Source organism: Mytilus edulis, chromosome 2 (assembly GCF_963676685.1).
Source record: "Mytilus edulis chromosome 2, xbMytEdul2.2, whole genome shotgun sequence".
NCBI lineage: Eukaryota > Metazoa > Mollusca > Bivalvia > Mytilida > Mytilidae > Mytilus > Mytilus edulis.
Window position 1 is genome coordinate 41,642,356 of NC_092345.1, and position 19,890 is coordinate 41,662,245.

General features: G+C 32.6%; 1 protein-coding gene across 2 annotated transcripts in view; it reads left to right on the top strand.

The window, feature by feature from the left end:
* Positions 1-19,890, top strand: part of LOC139510182 (uncharacterized) — a 107,064-nt gene that overhangs the window by 64,841 nt on the left and 22,333 nt on the right. For both annotated transcript variants that reach the window (XM_071296600.1, XM_071296601.1), the window contains 6 exons: positions 4,629-4,845; positions 7,387-7,574; positions 8,568-8,672; positions 12,462-12,604; positions 15,573-15,719; positions 18,229-18,323. In XM_071296600.1, the coding sequence (XP_071152701.1) occupies positions 4,629-4,845; positions 7,387-7,574; positions 8,568-8,672; positions 12,462-12,604; positions 15,573-15,719; positions 18,229-18,323 (895 nt within the window). The remainder of the gene's footprint in view (positions 1-4,628; positions 4,846-7,386; positions 7,575-8,567; positions 8,673-12,461; positions 12,605-15,572; positions 15,720-18,228; positions 18,324-19,890) is intronic.

Consider the following 19,890-nt stretch of genomic DNA (forward strand, 5'->3'; position numbering starts at 1 on the left):
GCTTTGAGGTGAATACTGACATGTTTGTGCTTTGTAAAGATTATTACCATAAAAGATTGGATGTGAAATACCTGAACGTATAAGAAGTCTGCATGTTGAGTTATATTTACGAATGATTTCCTTATACCGATGATAAACCATAGTTGACAGTTTGTTCGATCTTTTTGCATTTTAATTAAGATGATACGGCATTTGACACAAAACTTGTTTCACTTGGTAACTGTCGCAGGGCATCAAATTAAGCAGCCATTTTAAAATATGTAACCTTCTTGTTGCGGTAAATTCCTTATTTTTTTCCAAATCCAACAGGTCTTCAATGCAGCGAGAAATTCCCGCACCCGGAGGCGTCCTTCAGCTGGCCCCTAAACAAATATATATACTAGTTCGGTGATAATGAACGCCATACTAAACTCCAAGTTGTACACAAGAAACTAAAATTAAAAATAATACAAGACTAACAAAGGCCAGAGGCTCCTGACTTGGGACAGGCGCAAAAATGCTGCGGGGTTAAACATGTTTATCCCCTATACATCTAGCCAATGTAGAAAAGTAAACGCATAACAATACGCACATTAAAATTCAGTTCAAGAGAAGTCCGAGTCTGATGTCAGAAGATGTAACCAAAGAAAATGAACAAAATGACAATAATAAATAAATAACAACAGACTACTAGTGTATTAGTTAAAAACTTGACATCCACCAACCCCCTCATTGCACCATAAATATTGCCATGACAAGAGATTTATTATCAGCACAGTTTACAGCAGACCACTGTTTGTTTAAAAGTTGTTTTAAAGATTTCACTCATCCAAAAAGAAATTCTGGGGATGAATTCTTAAATTTATACAAACTCATTCCAATACCAATTCAACATCAACACTGATAGGTGTCCTTATCGCCTTTTTATAGCCTTCCTTGGTGTCTTCCCGATTGTCCCACTTTTTGAAATTACAGGTAAAAAGGTAGTAAAATTTTGTGGGACAATCGGGAAGAGTTGTGTGGGACAATTGGGAAGTTTAATTGTCGGACAATCGGGAATTGTTTTGATTGTGATTAATCTGCTTTTATAAACTGCAGTAGGAAATTACAGGTAACTAATCATTTTTCTTGTAAAATATGAAAAAAACCAAGAAAATAAATTGATATTTACATAATTGTATTTCTTCATTAATGATAGTGGGTTTCAATCAAGCATTTTAAAACACAATGACAAAATAATTGATAATATAAAGCACACATATTGTAGAAGGTACAACAATAAAGCACATATAATAGATCATAATACATAAGTACAATAATATAGCATACACAATACATAAGAATACCATCAAAGCATAATAATACATAGCACAAACATCATACAACTGCAACAAATTTAGTCAAAATGTAACAAATAGGAGGCAGTGTCAGCAAACTGAAATACAGTAACACCACCATTCTGACGTTGATCTTTTTAAAGTTGCTGTAGGCTTTGGTTGAGTTTGGTGTATTCCTTCTCTTTGTTGGTCTTACTCCCCTGGTGTGGTACTGGATAAGAGTAATCTCGTTAAATGCCCGCTCTTCTTTGGGGTAGTTAAGTAGCGTATAGATGTTTGGGTGTGGCACTCGGAATCATCTTTTTCAAGCTGCTGTGCCATCCTTCTAAGTGGTTTGTTGGCATTGGTCCTTCTGTTTGGTAATGATTCCATAGCTGTCTGTTTGCTTAAACCCAGCTGTATGTTGAAACGTAGTCTGTAAACGGTGTTGGTCAATGTTCAGTAGAGATGTTGATAGATGTGGTATAAGGTACTCTCGCTGACGATAAAGACTGGACTTCAGATAAGGGAAAGTTGGTAGCTGTTCAACCATCCGTTGAGTTAGCCTTTTCATCTAAATTTGGGTTTTTAATGTAAAATTAGAAAAGAAGGTGAAAAAGTCTTTGTGAGACCCCGAAATTGAAAGTATTATCCTTTTCCTTTATTAAAGTATTGTTAATCAATTAAAAATCATCAAACAAATAATCTTGCTTTGAAACTGGCTGTTATCAAAGGGAAACAATTCAATCTCAATCTCAATGTGTTTAAATCTCAGGAGAGATAAATCTTGTAACACGAGGGGGTATCTCGTCAACTATAGTCTATTTCTAAAACATCTTTAGGATATTTATTTTCCTTAACTAAATTGTTTTATAATTAATTCATCACTTTGTGCACGCAAAGTAAACTTTAATAGAAACCATGAGTATGTATTTGTCATGCAATCTTTGTGGTTTTGTGAAAAGATAGTTTGTATTCTGTGCGTTAATGCCATATAGTTGATAATAACAAATACGCATAGGAGTTAAAAAAACGAGATGTGTGAAAAAAAATGGCCATTCACATTAAAGCAAAAAACCTGACTCGTATTTTTTGCATATAGGGGACAAATCAGGTAGTATAATATAATTTGTCGAATGATGGGTTGTTAATGGGTGCGAGCCATTGAGACACTGATAAGGGGTTGGACAGAATTATGGGAACTATGGAATGAGAGGACTAGAAATGAGAATATGATGGATGAAAGCTTGAGGCAGAGTGATTTTAATCGCGAGAAAAGTGTTGTTAAAACAGAGATAATTCTTGTTGATGAAAAATGGGAGTGCAGAGGAACAGAATATGGAGGGAAGTAGGAGTTTGGGGAGGGAACTGGGAATCAATTCCCTGTGTCCATCAAACTGAAAGCCATAAAAGAAATAAAGGAGTGTGGTCTGCCATGTATGTAAATAAATTCATCATAAATACCAGGACTAAATTTTGTATATACGCCAGACGCGTTTCGTCTTCGAAAAGACTCATCAGTGACGCTCGAATTCAAAAAAGTTAAAAAGGCCAAATAAAGTACTAAGTTGAAGAGCATTGAGGACCAAAATTCCTAAAAGTTTTGCCAAATCCAGCTAAGGTAATCTATGCCTGAGGTAGAAAAGGATCCATTATGCAGGGGATACAGATCACACATTTGGTCTAATTTGACAACTGATAAATAAAAATACGATGGATGCGTATTAAATGTAATAGCGCTATCTAAATAAAATAAATGAAAACAATATATATTTTTTTCAATAAGTACAATTTTTATTATGTAGACCAAAAGTACAGAAATATAGCATTGAATGACTCCAATAAGAATGCAGCCGGCAGAGCACAGCTTCCCATGGTCGGACTGAACGTCAGGCCACAATGTTGTCAACAACCATACACAGTTTTAGCTTAGGCAAAATAGCGCCATTGACTGCTTTCAATCAACTGTATATTTCCAAACAAGTTGTATAAAATGATTAAGTCTTTCAACAAGGGTTATAAATAATAAGCAACGATGCAAAAATTGAATTTTAGAACATAAATAAGTCGCTTTTAAAAAAATGATTCTGAATTCAAAACAGTAATATCTATTCAATTTAATAAATATGTACTGCATATATATATAGTGTCATGTAACAGAAACAAACAATGGTTTGGAACAAACTATATCACTACGAACGACAACTCGACCTGGAATGTTACTCACATTTGTTGATAATGTAAACAAACATCGATTTACAAAAAACGGTGATATGTAGCAATTAATAACAATCAGAATGCTGTAGTAAAGATCACCAGGAAATTAATCTGGTTTGACGCCCGGAGATGCCGATAAGTGATATTTTACAAAATCATGTTTTCAGGGGACGTGATGAACTGTCCTTGCCAAAATTACAAATAATTCAGGTATCTAACATTTCTAACATATATTGATACCACGATAATACATTGATAATTCTGCTTTGTTACATATACCTTAGTGTCAAAGAATACAGCAATAGTTATGTCGTCAACGGCCAAAGATAAAATCGTTATGATCAAGCATGGAATTCCGGAAATTGACCGTCTCAAAAAATATTAAATTCTAAAATTGAGTTATCGTCCTTCTCGCGCCAGACGACTATTGAAAAGGCTAGTTGAGTATCATCATTCCATTCTGGTGTACGAAACTTGGCTATTTCCTGTTTATGAATTTCTGGTACAGGAGTAGTCTCGGCTCTACATCTTTTCCCTATGTATTGCAATACTTTGGTCACCTCTAGTTTGGCTGGGTTTGGTGGATGATTGCAACTTAATTAATATACTTTTTTTTTTTAAATGTATGCATTATTTTAATATTTATTTAGAATTTAAAAAATGTTTTCATAAACATTTTAGTTATATATTATAAATAAGAAATATTATCTTATTTAATGAAAAGAACAGAAATCTGATGTTTTAATCACTCGGAAATATTATATTTTTATCATTGAAAAGTGCATTGATTTCATAATTTAAAAAAAAATCATATTTTATACATAAATAAAATTGATATAATCTAATACTTTGAACAGGTAATAATTAATTCTTGTTATTTTAACAAATTAAACATCAAGTCTATTGTTTATTTAAGAACATTTCACACCATAAAATAATGTGGGACAATCAGAACTTTTCATGTGGGACAATCAGAACTCTAAAATTTTAAAAAGTGGGACAATCGGGAATTTGCCAGAATTATGTAAATATCAGAAATCGTCTGATTCCTAAACGACAAAGAATAGGCATATGCAAGATATATCAATCTTCGAAATTTTCATCTTTTTTTTGTAGTGACAAAGTCAATTTGGTTTATGGGATCAATAGACTATTCACCATCCATGCCACCAACTGAAATTGTTAAGTATAATTTAGCAACAGAACCTGAGCTTCGACAACAAAAGGAATTAACCTCACCTACTGACTATTTAAATCAAGAGTGGATGAATATAGTTCAGTCTTTGGGAGAAAGCTCAACTGGGTACTATAGTACAAGGGTTGTTGGGTTCAGGTATATATACATTAATGTTCAGTTAGTATGAAATTTAGCAAAACAAGGCCTGAAAAAATTTTTGAACCAATGATTAAACATCAGGGCAATGCCACCTGCAGTTTGTTCCACCACATAGACCACTCGGTCATTTCGGTTATATGCATATACGTATGGAATCGTGCTGTAGCAAGTGCTAGTAAATACAAATATCGATGAATTCAGATGTATAATGAAATTATTGAATGTGCTCACTGAGTTTAGATACCATTCCTTTTGACGAATTGGTATAACTGCCTCTTTTTCTAGGCAGTTGCTGTGTGATTGTTGTTCTTGATTTGTTCAGGTCTTTTGAGCAATTCTGGATTCCAGGTGACCCTCTCCCCAGAAGAACCACGAGTGACGAAGTGTCTGTTATTATGGTTTTCCTGACTTTCCAAGTATTGACTATACCTTATATAAAGACGGGTATTCGGAAAAATTTCAGAAAATCTGAAGCGGTTACTTGTGCATTGTTTTTTTTTATTTTTTTATTCCTCTCTTCTGTTGGCATTACTATATCTTAATCAAGAATTAAAGATATCGTATGTACATTATTTTTTTTAGTTAGGACCAGAGACGATTTCTTAAGTAATATAATGAAAAGAGGGACGAAAGATACCAGAGGGAGAGTCAAACTCATAGATAGAAAATAAACTGACAACGCCATGGCTAAAAATAAAAAGACAAACCTAGTTTGATAAGAAGATTAAGCACTGTCCCTCGATCTAAAACTAACATAATAAACCAATCGTCTAAGTATGCAATTAATCAAATGCTCATTAATCTCAGGTATTATGTTACTACAGACACCACCTTTGTAAAAACTCCGGGTGCTGATTTTTAATCAAGATATGCACATCCACATCTTTTAGATCAAGGGAAATTGCACAATCTCCTTGTTTTATTAAACTAATCACCGTTTTCAGTGTTTCCCTTTCGAAACTTTGTTTACGGAGATACCTGTTTAGGGGTTTTATGTTTATCACTGCCCCGTTTTTAGGGTACACGATTATGCGTGCTGTTAAAACCGTTCATTATACTATCCTTTTTGGTACAACCTCTATACTGCCTTTTTAAATTATTTCTTTTACTTGTGTGTTTTAAATTCCAAAGTTTTGCAGGAGCATATTTTTCATGCCCCTTTTTTATGAGGTCTGGATTAAAATTCTAGACAATAATCTTCTTTGATCAAGTTTATAACCCATTGATCGTTTGTGATGTTGATCCATTCTGTTGAAAAATGGCTAAGACGCCCACCCCCTGTACATGTATCTCCGGAAACATTAACGTAATCTGACTGGTGCTTACCTATGAGCAATCTCTTTTGATTGGTATGAGAAAATGAGTTTGTTATTTTGTCCTGTTTTATTCGGACCTTGTAAATATAATGCTCTTGTAACCACCATTTTTTTTTGTAATTTCAAAACCCCTCAGCGGTTTTCTAGCTGGTTCTCTTTTCGGTCTCTTTACTCAGTTATTATTGGAACTGTGATTAATGACTGAAAAATTCTTTTATAAGTTTGTTTCTTCTGGGTAGTACAGACAATTCAAGTATCAAGCTTTCATTGTTTTGCTCTGTTCCATCTTTCAAGGTCTGTTCAAGGTCTTGACCGAACATATCCGCACCAGATAATGGTAAATTAGAAAGTAGAGTACTTTATTCTTTTATTGGTCCTAAACGAGTGCTTTCCATTACAGCTTTGATTAATTGAATATTGAGTTGCCTGATTAAAGGATTTGGTAGACATAGCAAAAATATTGCTCACTTGTCAAGTGGTGAATCAATTGTCCTGAGATAATGATTTTCATTAGAGTACCTGAGGCTTGTTACACATACGATGCAGACATAATTCTAATCTTTGAAGCTATCTGTCCCTGATATGAAAGTTTTTCTATCTCTTTCACCAAAGGGGTATGTAAGCTAATATTTTTTGCCACTTAAAGACAAAGCTTCCGTTCCATAGAGCAAAGTAGACACCATGTCATCTAAACCTAATGCATGTAAATGTTCGATAGATTTGAATGATTTAAATAATTGAATTTTGAAAGCTCCACTATGAGTTACCTGATTTAGGGATTTGGTAGACATAACAAAAATATCATTTACTTGTCAAGTGGTGAATTAATTGTCCTGCATCCCCAAGCAAATTTGTATCAGTTGTTTTGTATAGTTATGAGTCTTGAGCTTAGGAATCTGGTAAGATTTTGTTTGTTAACAATGTGGGGACGTGGACGTGAGGTATGTGAGCGTGCTCGAAGAGGTTCTTTAATGATGGTATGAAATGAATGGTAGGCATACAAGAGGGTTAACCTGAATTATATATGATACAATTTTATCTGATACTTGAATTAAACATTTAGACATTCAATATTGATCCAATCGTAATCAGTAAATCGAGCGAGACATGACAGCAATCTTATGATTCGTGGTGTCTTTCAACCTTAAGTAAGTATTCAAGATATGAGTACTGTTTAAAAGAATAAAACGTATAACCTCAAAAAGAGTCTTTATATTTGTAGTGACAGTGGAAATTCGATGAATTTTGAGATCATGCTTCAACTTTTTAAACCGTATTCGATGGCTTTGGAACAAGTTATTATTTTCGATCTAAGAGAGAGAATCGTGCAATATTTCCAGCTAACAAGACGTCGTAGAGAAGTCTCAAATTTTGGTTTTGTTCCATCTTCTTTGATTATTCAGAGCACACGTAAGTCTGTAAATTGAAATATTGTCCGAGAGACATTTCTATCGTTGCTTAACTTTCGTAGTGATTATAAAATTAACTTTACGTTACAACAAATAAAAGTAGAGGTAGTTATCCATAATGTATTTAGACTGACATATGAAAACCTTATTAAAGACAGAAAATATAAACCTTGCATTATCATATAATGTCATTCTTTTCTTGACAATTTTGTTTCGTTAAACATTGCTTTCTAAGTTAAATTCAGGTTATTTAAATTTATCACAGAAAACTGGATTTTGAGACATTCTTCTTTATAGGTGAATCTCTTCTTCACTGATAACTTGACGAATCGAAATTACGTACGATCTTTGAAAATGTCTTTCTTTTGTCTTTTACATTTTTAGTTGTAGTATACCTGTTTGCCACACTTACTTTGTGATTGTTTGTTAAAAGATATTTCTAAGAAAGGTGTTTTGAACCATTTTTGGAAGAGTATTTTAAAAACTGTTCTTTAACACTAAACATACCAGACGTATAATTTGGTATGCCATTCGTGCTTGTCGACTACAAATGACTGATCATTAGCGCTCGAATCAAAACAGTTGGAAGACAGTTAAAATATGCATAAAGTGATTACACAGAGAAAATATAACAAAGGTATTATAGTTTTAGATACCTAAATGTATATGCCTGGCCGAAAGTAAAAATAACAAAAATATCGAACTCCGAGGAAAATTGAAAACGGAAAGTCCCTTATCAAATGGCCAAATCAAAACATCAAACACCCGTTAAACGAATGGATAACAGCTGTCATATTCCTGAATTTGTACAGGATTTTTGTTAAGGTAGGAAATAGTGGATGGGACCTGGTTTTAAAGCTAGCTAAACTTTTCACTTGCAAAAGTAATTTAAAGTAACCGTTGCACCTTTTATTAATGAGATAACCTATGTTTATCCTTTTCAATTCCAATGGGTTTTTTTTGGACTACTATTTTGTTTTGTTATTTATTACAGAAATTTGCGGTGGAAAGGTATTTATACCTGATTTGGGAACTACAGTAGAATTTCTACCAGTTAAGTTTGGATTGATAGCTATATCTTCAGAAATTTGCATATCAGGTTTGAATATTTTATAGTAATGCATGATACTGATTAGTGTCCACAATATGTTAGTCAATTTTATCGATAAAACACCATTATAATGCATATCAAGAAACTAATTGACAACATGAATATTCATAACTTATAAAAAAAAGTATATCATTAGTTATCAAAGGTATATAAGTTAGCCTGGGCCAGTATGCATAAAACAACTTAAGTTAAGATTTTCCTTAGTAAACACTTAAGTTAAGAAAACTCCGCCCTTTTTATCTGAGTGGTATGCATCAAAAATCTTAAACTAAGTATTTCCTAAGTAAAATCTTAGTTGTTTTAAGTCACGCCCACAAAACTTAAGTGGTATGCATAAAAATCCTTATACTAAGGAAACGCCTAAGATAACACTAAATTTTCAAAAATAGTTAAAAATCAGTCGAAAGTTTGCGTTTTTGGTAGAACATTAATATGTTACCTACAATTTGATTGATTAATATATATATATCAGTAATAACATACTGATTATTCGTTTATATATTGCTGAATAATAAGTAAATATTAAAGATCATCGTTATTTTCTTCAAATCACGTATAATCAACAAATCAAGAGATAACTGTGGATAGTTATATATACTATTTCCCAATCTCGTTGTTATGTATACCAAACAGTACTCAGTTTTTACACACATGTAATTCATGGTACTATTTTTCTTTTGTTTACTCTGTATGTGCACGGTTTTTTAAAATTGTTAAAATACACCACGCGGTATCAATTGTAACCATAATTAGTTAAAACAGAATTAAGGAATGAAGAGAGAGCATGCAAAACCACATTTTATATATGAGTGTGGGGGAGATATTTTGGGGGGTGGGTGGGGGAGGGCGGTGAGTCATTTGAATTTTCAATTCAGTTTTATTCTAAAGATGTAGGGCATACCCTAAAATTTTTCACTTACATGGAAAAAATCGAAAAGTTTTAAGACCTACCCAGAGGTGGATTTTTTTCATAAAGGGGGGGCATGGACCTCCATTTTGTTGAAACAATTAGGTTAATTGTTTAGAATCACTGTAACGGCAGTCAGAAGTCCCCACTACTACACCACCATGGAATTCGTCGGTTATATAGGGTATTTATGTTACCTTACTCGTATTAAATTATTTTTTCATATTACCTTATATATTCAGTGAGATATATTACGATTTCGAAAATATTGCCAAGTACGTTAAGATGTGGAGAATATACTCCCTGTAATAATTTGTTTTAGTAAAGATTGTAGGACTTTTGAAATATATCCTAGTTTGTATATGGATTTCTGGGAAAAAATCTACCCTCCCCCTTTTTTGTGTGAAAGGGAAGCGATAAAAATGATATACGCCACTGAAACCTTGATCATGTTTTGTTAGAGTTTAACATTTTGTTGTCTCCAGAAAATATTACACCCATGAAATTTAATTAAAGATTAAGTAGAGGAAAGTTTTGGATTACCGAAATAGTTTTCTTCCAATTTGCTCATCCGTCAAAACATCGACCAAACATCAACCATAAAAAGCGTTGTCTTATATGCGCCAATTGTTCATCACGTTCTTTTGTTTTTTTTAAATACCTATTTTAATTTAACCCCAGCTCTTTAAAATAAAAGCATGCATTGATCAATAAATTTAAATGATCATAACAAACTTTTACACGGGGGGTACATGTGATGAGCTAATATATATTATACGGTAATTAGAGAAAGGTTCCGATTTAAGGATTCCTTAGTTAGGTGAAGACTTAAGTAAGTTTATGCATACCATTTAAAAATTTGACTTAACTAAGGAAATTCTTAGTAAAATTTAAGTTTAAGGAATACTTAAGTTAAGATGTTTTATGCATACGGCCCCAGAATCTTAGTTGACTCATCATAGAAACCAGGATAGAAATTGTGTAATCCAGACACGCGATCGTCTATAAAAGTCTGATTAGTGACCTCAAATAAAAAAGTTAACAAGCAAAATGAAATACGAACAGGGCCCCAAATTCCGAAACATTTTTTTACAATAGCTCCTGTAACCTTTTCCTGAAATAGAAAATTCTTAGTTTTTCTAAAATGTCAAATTTTGTTAATTTTTATACTCCCGTTTACGGTATACTGTTGTCAATCCGTTAATTAAAAAACGGGTAATATTTCAGTTTTCAGACACTAACGCAAAAAAACTTTTAGCTGTTTTAATGAAACTTTGATGAATTATCTATATCTATTGAAATGAGTGCTTTTCGATGTGTTAGATTTTACGTTTCCGAGTTTTCCAAGACTTATCAATAACGCTCGAATCATAAGTTCGAAGTTGAAGAATGAATCTAAGAAATTAAGTAAAACATAAGAAGAAATAAGAACATTCAAACTTGAGAATTCAAAATGTATATCTCGTTATTCCAAACCCCCGATTACCTACGGAACAGCATAATAACCATCCCTTGGTCTTCTGGCGTTCCAAAGTGAAACTCTTACTAAAGTTGGGCTTTTGTTTAGTTGTGCGGGATGTATAATACAATGCTAATGCGGAATTGGGGCGTTACTTTCGATACCTGGTGTAAAAAGAGTGCCACTCGACCGAACTCTTGAATTAAGGCTTGTTGCAAGGTAAAATATCTGTTTCTATGTTTCAAACCCCATACCGCATAGGCCCGAAATCACCAATGTAAAACAATTCAAACGCGAAAACTAACGGCCTAATTGATGTACAAAAAAATGAACGAAAAACAAATATGTTACACAGCAACAAACGATAACCACTGAATTACAAGATCCTGAGTTAGATCCGGCACATACATACAGAAGGTGGCCAGGTTAAACATGCAAGCGGTATCACTAACCCTCTAATTTTGGACAGTGGTGTAACAACACAAAATAAGACCGACTAATAAAATCAGTTGAAAAATGCTTAACTTATAAGATGTAAAAAATAGAAATACATCTAACAAAAACATAGAGTGGACGCGGATGTGTTCTTGTACATCCCATCAATAAAAAGACACCAAGTACAGATCTGAGAGTATTCGCAGTTACTGACAGCTAGTTCAAAGCCAATAACATCTAATAAAATAAATCATATATCTAAGACTAAAATTTAATTATCAAGAACTGCACATCCAACATCCAATGAATTTAGTGTAAATAAACAGTCAGAGAAAAAATATGATATGTTTGCTTCTTGGCGTTAAGCAAGCAACAATCATCAATCGACCTTTACAGCCGGTCAATGCGTAATTATTAAGTTATTTGTTAAAATTTGGTTTTGAGGTAATTGTGAGGAGGTTATATCCTCATCTGTTTATCTGATGGATATTTCTCGCCTTGGTTATCATACTATATCTCCTTAATTTTATGTCATACTAGAAGAGGAGCGCGAAATCGCGGTACAATTGGGCAAGTGTAAAAAAAAAAAGTTTTTAAATTTCGCGGGCAATACCTCAACTAAGCATTTGTGAAAGCGTATAAGACACGAATCGATCACGGTCTTCGATTAGGTTATCTTCAAAAAATTGGGGTTTTCTGTAGAAAAATGATTGTTTCCAAGACAAATTTAGGCAGTAAAAAACGCTACATTTATACTATTTATATCATACCACAAATATTTCCTACTTTGTATGGATTCAGAGGACATGCTGTTCAATGATATCGGTATCTTCCTTTAGTAGTATAGATTCTTTAGATTTTGGTATTCTTTTCAATCATTCGTTTTAAGTTTTAACGTGCTGCATTCCAAAAACTGCCGTAGACGGTAGATGGCTTTGGTACTTATGAAATAGGCAATGTTGATATATCGTTTCAGATAAGCAACCCCTTGCTACATCCAGTTGTGTTGGTGGTATTGGAATTACTACAAAATTTGTTGATATACAAGTCAACCAAAAATGTTTATTTGGAGATCTTTCCACGTCTGCAGTTACAGATACTCTCAGGAATTTGACTGAGGTATTTATACTAGTTATAGTTTTTTTATTACAAGTTTCGTTTACAATTACTTAACAGTGTTGGGATGATTGATATAAGTATACCCCCGCTTTGAAAAAAGGGGGGTATACTGTTTTACCTCTGTCTGTCCTTCCGTCAGTCCATCAGTCCATCAGTCCATCAGTCCGTCAGTCCGTCAGTCCGTCAGTCTGTCAGTCAGTCCGTCCGTCCCATGAATATTTTTCGTCACATTTTTTTCAGGAACTACACTACCAGGATTTCTGAAATTTGGTTTCAGGCTTGATATAAGTCAGCTATACTGTGTGATGCGTTTTCAGATTCATCACTCGACAATTTCCTGTTTATCGAACACTTGTATCATTTTTACACCTGATAGCCAAGTTGAAAATTTTTCGTCACATTTTTCTCAGGAACTGCACTACCAGGATTTCTAATATTTGGTTTCAGACTTGATATAAGTCAGCTATACCGTGTGATGCGTTTTCAGATTCATCACTCGACAACTTCCTGTTTACCGAACACTTGTATTATTTTACACATGATAACCAAGTTGAAAATTTTGTCACATTTTTCTCAGGAACTACAATACAAGGATTTCTGAAATTTGGTTTCAGGGTTTATATAAGTCTGCAATACTATGTGATGCGTTTTCAGATTCATCACTCTACAACTTCCTGTTTACCGAACACTTGTATGATTTAACATATGATAGCCAAGTTGAAAATGTTCGTCACATTTTTCTCAGGAATTACTATACAAGGATTTCTGAAATTTGGTTTCAGGATTTATACAAGTCAGCTATACCGTGTAATGCGTTTTCAGATTCATCACTCAACAACTTCCTGTTTACCGAACACTTGCATATTTTTACACTATTAAAATTATCCACTTGCGGCGGGGGTATCATCAGTGAGCAGTAGCTCGCAGTTTCACTTGTTTCTGAATAAAAATAAGTAATTAGATATTGGGAGAAGAAAGCAATGCAATGTCGTGACAACTATTGGCGACGTAAAAGTAACATTGAGTGTTTTTTTTTCACCCAACAAATGTTTGGAGAAAAAACAATTGTACACTGACTTCCCGCTCCCTCGTAGAAGTTCATTAAGTGGATGACAGATATAAAAGTTGAATTCGCAGGTGTTTTTTTTAGAATTTAAAATTGAGAATGGAAATAGGGAATGTGTCAAAGTGACAACAACCCGATCAAAGAGCAGAACACAGACAATAGCCACAAATTGTTGTTTAACGCAGCGAGAAAATCTCGCATTAGATCCCAGGTTCCACCTGACCCCTAAACAAAATTTCGAAATTATGAGAATATAGATGTACGTCTTTACGTTAAAAAAACATGTAATGTTGTAGAAGTCTCTAAATACTATTTCTTCTGCTAGAAAACAATATATCAAATAATCAACGATAATTTCAGCATTCACAGAACAATGCATTTGGTGTCCTCTAAAATCTCTTTTGTGGGACTGCTGAAATATAGAGACGAATGATTTTCACCCTAGGGGTGAATGGGGAAAAAACTTTCCGGCAGTAAAACCCCTGTAGAAGTTGGGCATCCGTTTAAAGGTGCGGGATGTATGAATAAGCAGACACATGGAAAGTAATTTTAACTACTTGTACATGCAGATTCAGTAGATGACTGTTAGCAATTTTTCAAGAACTTTTGAAATGAGACTGTATTGTTTGAAGTTTGCACATGTTGATTGCAATTTAGTTTGTTGCATTTTAAGTACTAAGCAGCTGGTCAGAAGAAAAAAACCTAATGAAAGCCAACATGTTTGTAATTTTATATGCCAAAACTCACCAAGTTTTACTTTATATTAGGTAGGAATAGTCATTTAAAGGGACCCGTGATCAAGATTAAGTTGTCCTTCCCATATTCATATTCCATATACTATTAGAAATAGGTCATCTATGTCAAGAGTATGGAAATATTTGATTTTCTTCCAGCAGGATTCAACTGATCTTGACCTCATTTTCATGTTTTATTGGTTAACGTTTTGTTTTCATGATTATGTCCTTATCTCGTATGCTCTATGAAAAAAATCAACTATTATAATGGTATATTGAATATTAAATGTCTGTCTGCCAGGATTCATCTTTTCTGGACTTCATTTTCATGGTTAATTGGTCCTGTTAAGTTTTTGTTGTTAAATCTCTTTGCTATATGCTATTAGCAATAGGTTTACTGCAGTTCAAAAACGGAATGTTTGTCAAGTTTTAATGTCCGTCTTGAAGGTTTCATATGAAATTGAACTCATTGACATGAATCATTTGTCTTAAAGAATTCAACTGTGATCGTGAGTTCATGAATGTTAGATCAATGATATGTATTCACAAAATTCCAGTACAATTTATTTATGATAGAGTAGTCGTAATTACGCAGCTAGAAATGTTTTTTATTAATTAGAAAAAAGTGATAATTACTGACCAGGAAAATGAAGCTTTTTTGTTTTGTTTTTTTTTTGCTGGTGTTGTTTTTTATTGTTTGTTTATTGGTTTTTTTTTTTTTGTGTGTTTTTTTTTTGTGTGTGTTTTTTGTTTTTGTTTTTTTATGTCAAAACAAAAAATACCGAACTCCAAGGAATATTCAAAACGGAAAGTCCTTTGACAAGTGGCAAAATGAAAAGCTCACACACACCAAACGAAGTCATATTTCGGACTTGATACAGGTGTTTGCTTATGTTTTTGATTTGATGATTAAACCTAGTTTTATATCTAGCTCTACATCTCACACGACTGACAGTCGCATATAATTCCATTATATTAACAACGATGTTTGAGTGAAACAAACATACATATTTGCAAGTTAATTCTGTTTTCATGTGACCCATATCAATGCTAAAAGGAATTTCTTCGACATAACGTTTACGTAAAGGTATTAGTGCCTACTTAGAGACTTGTGCTTCTTATTCATGCTCTTTAAGATTTTGAATCCGTTTATTTTTCTTCTTCGCAGGTTAATATTGATGAAAACACCGTAAACAAAGTTCTAGAAACTGTAAAGAATTTGACATCTGACCCAACTCCACTTACAAGTATTGATATCATAAACACTGCTGAGATATTAGTGAAGGCATCTAATGTTTCAAATTTGAATGAAAGGGTAAAGTATGATCAAATTTACAATGAGTGTTATTTTCGTTTATTTTAATTGAACATTATATTCTAGATTGAAGTGCATATATATTTTTTTATATGATCAATAAATGTGGTCTATGTATTTTTTTTCTTATTCTTTCGTATCAATATTGACACGCAAACAAACTCTATAACGGTTTCATATACATACTCTTTCACTAGCTTCCTCCTTTATTTTCCGTTAAGCTTTCACGTTTGACGCCATTGATTGATTTTGATTTGAAAATTTTAGAGAAACATGACAGATACGAATGATACAACTTCTGTTGTTTAGATAGTAAGTTCACAATTTTTTTGGGAAATATGCTTAATTTTGTTAACACAATTGTCATACATTTTCCCCATCTGATAATAAACATGATTCCAATTATTTTCTAAATTAAAACCAGCGTTAAGCGGTCAAAATAAATGCTCTTGGAGAGTAAAAAATAAACGTGTAAACACTTTACTTTTTGGAATATTGGGTCCTCAATGCTCTTCAACTTTGAACTTGTTTGGCTTTATAACTATTTTGATCTGAACGTCTCTGATGAGTCTTATGAGACGAAACGCGCGTCCTGCGTATTAAATTATAATCCTGGTACATGGATAAATTTTTGTATGATGCATTTTTTTAAATTTGAAGATGCTATATTAAAGATGAAACAAATACCATAGCTGAGTATTTAGCCCATTCATTCGAGTATATTTTTTTTTTTTGGAATATTTCATATAAAAAGAAGATGTGGTACGATTGAACATTAGTCAATTATCCACCAGAGACCAAATCACGTAGATTTAAGCAATCAAATGAACAAATTCTGTTTAGTTTATTTGTATGCTTTTCGATTTAACGGAAGTTCTGTTGGAAACCATTTTATAAATTTCTCACAATCATAACCTCAACAAAGAGGGTCAACGAAAACCGTATAATTCAATAAAACAAGTCGATTATGATTTTTCGAAGATAACTCAAGATATGGTATCAGATTGTGACATTCTTGGTTTTCAGTTTACAATTTGCTGAAATTTAATTAATTGTAAGTTATTCCATATAATGATTGACTTTTTATCCTTTTTTAAAAGAAAATATAATAAAAAATACCAAGGAAAGTTCAAAAGGGGGAAGTCCAGACGGCCACAAAAATGACAAAATTAGGTATTTTCAATCAATTAAACGAGTGACGAATTATTTGCTCAGTGTCTTAATTCTTAAAGAAGAGGCAAAAACAGACATAACATTCATTGTGAATTTGGCTTTAGTAGCTAGAGATCATTTGTTACTTTGAGATTTTAAAAACATTATTATCTTACGTAAACGTAGTTTGACTAATTTCGCAAAACCTGCAGAAGAAAATGTAACATCGAGGGCTAAAGGTGGAAACAAAGAAAAATATAAGAAACAGTAGGTAGTTTATAGATAGTTTTAAAAATAAATTTTAAAGGTCTTTTAAATAGATATAACGTCGGTTTTAATTCAAAAACTGCAATATACCAATTAAACCAATTAGTTCTCCAAGTGCCCATCACACCAATTAGTTCTCTACAATAATGATGCATTATTTTTTTAACAAAGCAATCTAATATTTACAATGCTGCAAAAAATGGATCATTTCAGTATTTAATATTAAGAACAGTTAAGAACGGTCTATTTTTTGAAGAGGATATAATTTATTAAAAAAAAATAGTGGAAAGGGTATCAATTTACCTGCGAAACATAAACGGCATTCAGGATAAATATATAGTTAAAAAAAACAATGTGTGCATTAAATGTCATTCTCTAGGTCTCCGCTAAACGAAGTTGAGATAGAGATTTTATTAGAAAAGTTCCCTACAAGCACCATTAAAAAATCAAATGAACCGCTCTTTTTTCGTTGTCCTTCATTCAAAAACACCTTTCCCATCGCACAAATTTACAGAAATTCAAAGACAGAGATATGTTATCTGGTATACATGTACATCATTAATCGACAACTGTAACTTGAAAATGAAACCATAATATGAGTCGTATTTAACTGTAAAGTTTCTTGGATTAACGGCATTAGAGTTTCCTTTTTCTTCTTAAATAGAACATCCGAATTCATATCAATTTGATACCAAAGGTGCCAATTTGTCTGCACCAGATGTGCATTTCGATAATAAATGTCTGTTTACTTATGCATGAGGCCAGAATATGATAAAATCAGAGTTTTGCAGGAGCGAAATATATTCCTTAATTTATAATATATTTTAACCTTTTGTAACAGCGAATTTTAACACACATTATCAGTGTTTTCATGCCAATACAAAAGTAATGTATATTGGGCTGGTGATATCATCAATGGAACTAATAATATATATTAAAAAAAAACATAATTCAAGCAGTTTTCCTGTTGAGGACTTGCAGTAAATAACTGGGCATTTGCATATTTTTGCTTATTTAATTATTTCTCTGTGGTTTCAAATTTACTTTTGTTTCAAAGTAAATAGATATTGATGAGCTGTCTTTTTTCTAGGCCTTGACAGACAGCCTTGATACAATCAATAGTGTTTTAAGCGTCGAACCAGAAACAATCAAACTTGCCCAAGAAGATGGCAGTGCAACAAACAGGTACTATCTATAAAACAAAATATGTTAATTATGTATTAGAACTTTCAGTATGACTTCAGTACATGGTAATCGCATTTAATAATTCAATTATTTTATTTTAATAACATTGCATCCACCTTTTATCAAAAGCAAGAATTTAAGTTCATACTATCTGTGAGTCACATTATCCATAACTGTTTATCTTAGAGATATATTATTTGAAATATTACTCGACCGTTATGAACAAACTTGTACTCATTTTCATAATGCAGTTTTCGGGACTAGATTATTTTTTTCTTCAGTTTTCACCTGAAAATAAACTCATCATAGATACCAGGATTTAATTTTGTATTCACGCTAGACGCTTGACATAAAAGACTCATCAGTGGCGCTCAAATTAAAAAAAAAAGTTTAAAAAAAAAAAAAAGGCCAAATAAATTTCGAAGTTCAAGAGCATTAAGTACAAAAACATTCAGTTCCAAAAAAAAAATGTCTAAATTCTTTTTTTTCTTAAATATATAAAGCATATCATTTAATGATTTAAGATCAAGTATTTATATAATATTTTGGTATTATGTTCGTCTCTAAATTTAACCATTGCAAAATATGAAAGAGTAAAATGGAGTAGCTTCTACTCTTACTCTTGAAGATATCATTGATATTTTATCAAGGATATCGCTTCTTCTTTAGCTACAGGTACCCCATAAATTGCAACACTAATTAATACGACATCCTTTTTGTTTGAAAAAAACAGTTTAAGATGTGTCATTAAAAAACATGTCAGTGTTTACTCGTTCGCCTATATCATGAACGTATAAATTTTGTCAGTTTAACTTAATCTGACTTAATCAAATAATCTTTGATTTACAATGCTTAGATCAACTGTTTTCAATGATTATCGAAAACTGTTTAAAAGGTTACATTTTTTTATATACATATAGCACTATTGTACATGTACTATATAACGTACTTGAAAGCCTATGATGTATAAGAACCGAAGAGCTATATGACCAAAATAAACCTTAAAAATTCAATTTCGTGCAAGGTCAACTTTGCCTGAACAAATACAAATATGAAGATTTTTTCATGTCACCAATTATCAGAGTCTTGCGTATAGTCTTTATCATGTTACAACACCAACATATAAATATTTTTCACATCTTTGTCTTCGAGCAAACCTGTCTGCTATTAATGGTTTTTCAAAGTAAAAATATTATGTCAAACGATTTGAAGTTGTGTATGTGTAGGTTAAAACAATTAAAATAAATATGTTTACAGAGTAGGTTGTCAATCAGAGGCGGATTTAGGGGGGGCCCAGGGGGCCCGGGCCCCCCCCCCCTTTTTGGAAAAAAATTTGGTTGCTTATATAGGGAATCACTGAAGCGTGACTGGAGCGGGCCCCCTCTTAGGTCAGTCAGTGGGCCCCCACTTATGAAAATTTCTGGATCCGCCACTGTCAATTAAAAGATTTTTCCTTTTTTTGTACATTTTTAAGAAAAGATCGTTTAGATTTATCAACACAATACACATCCCATATAATAACTGCAATAAAATATTTACAACCATATTTAAATATTTCTTTCAAACT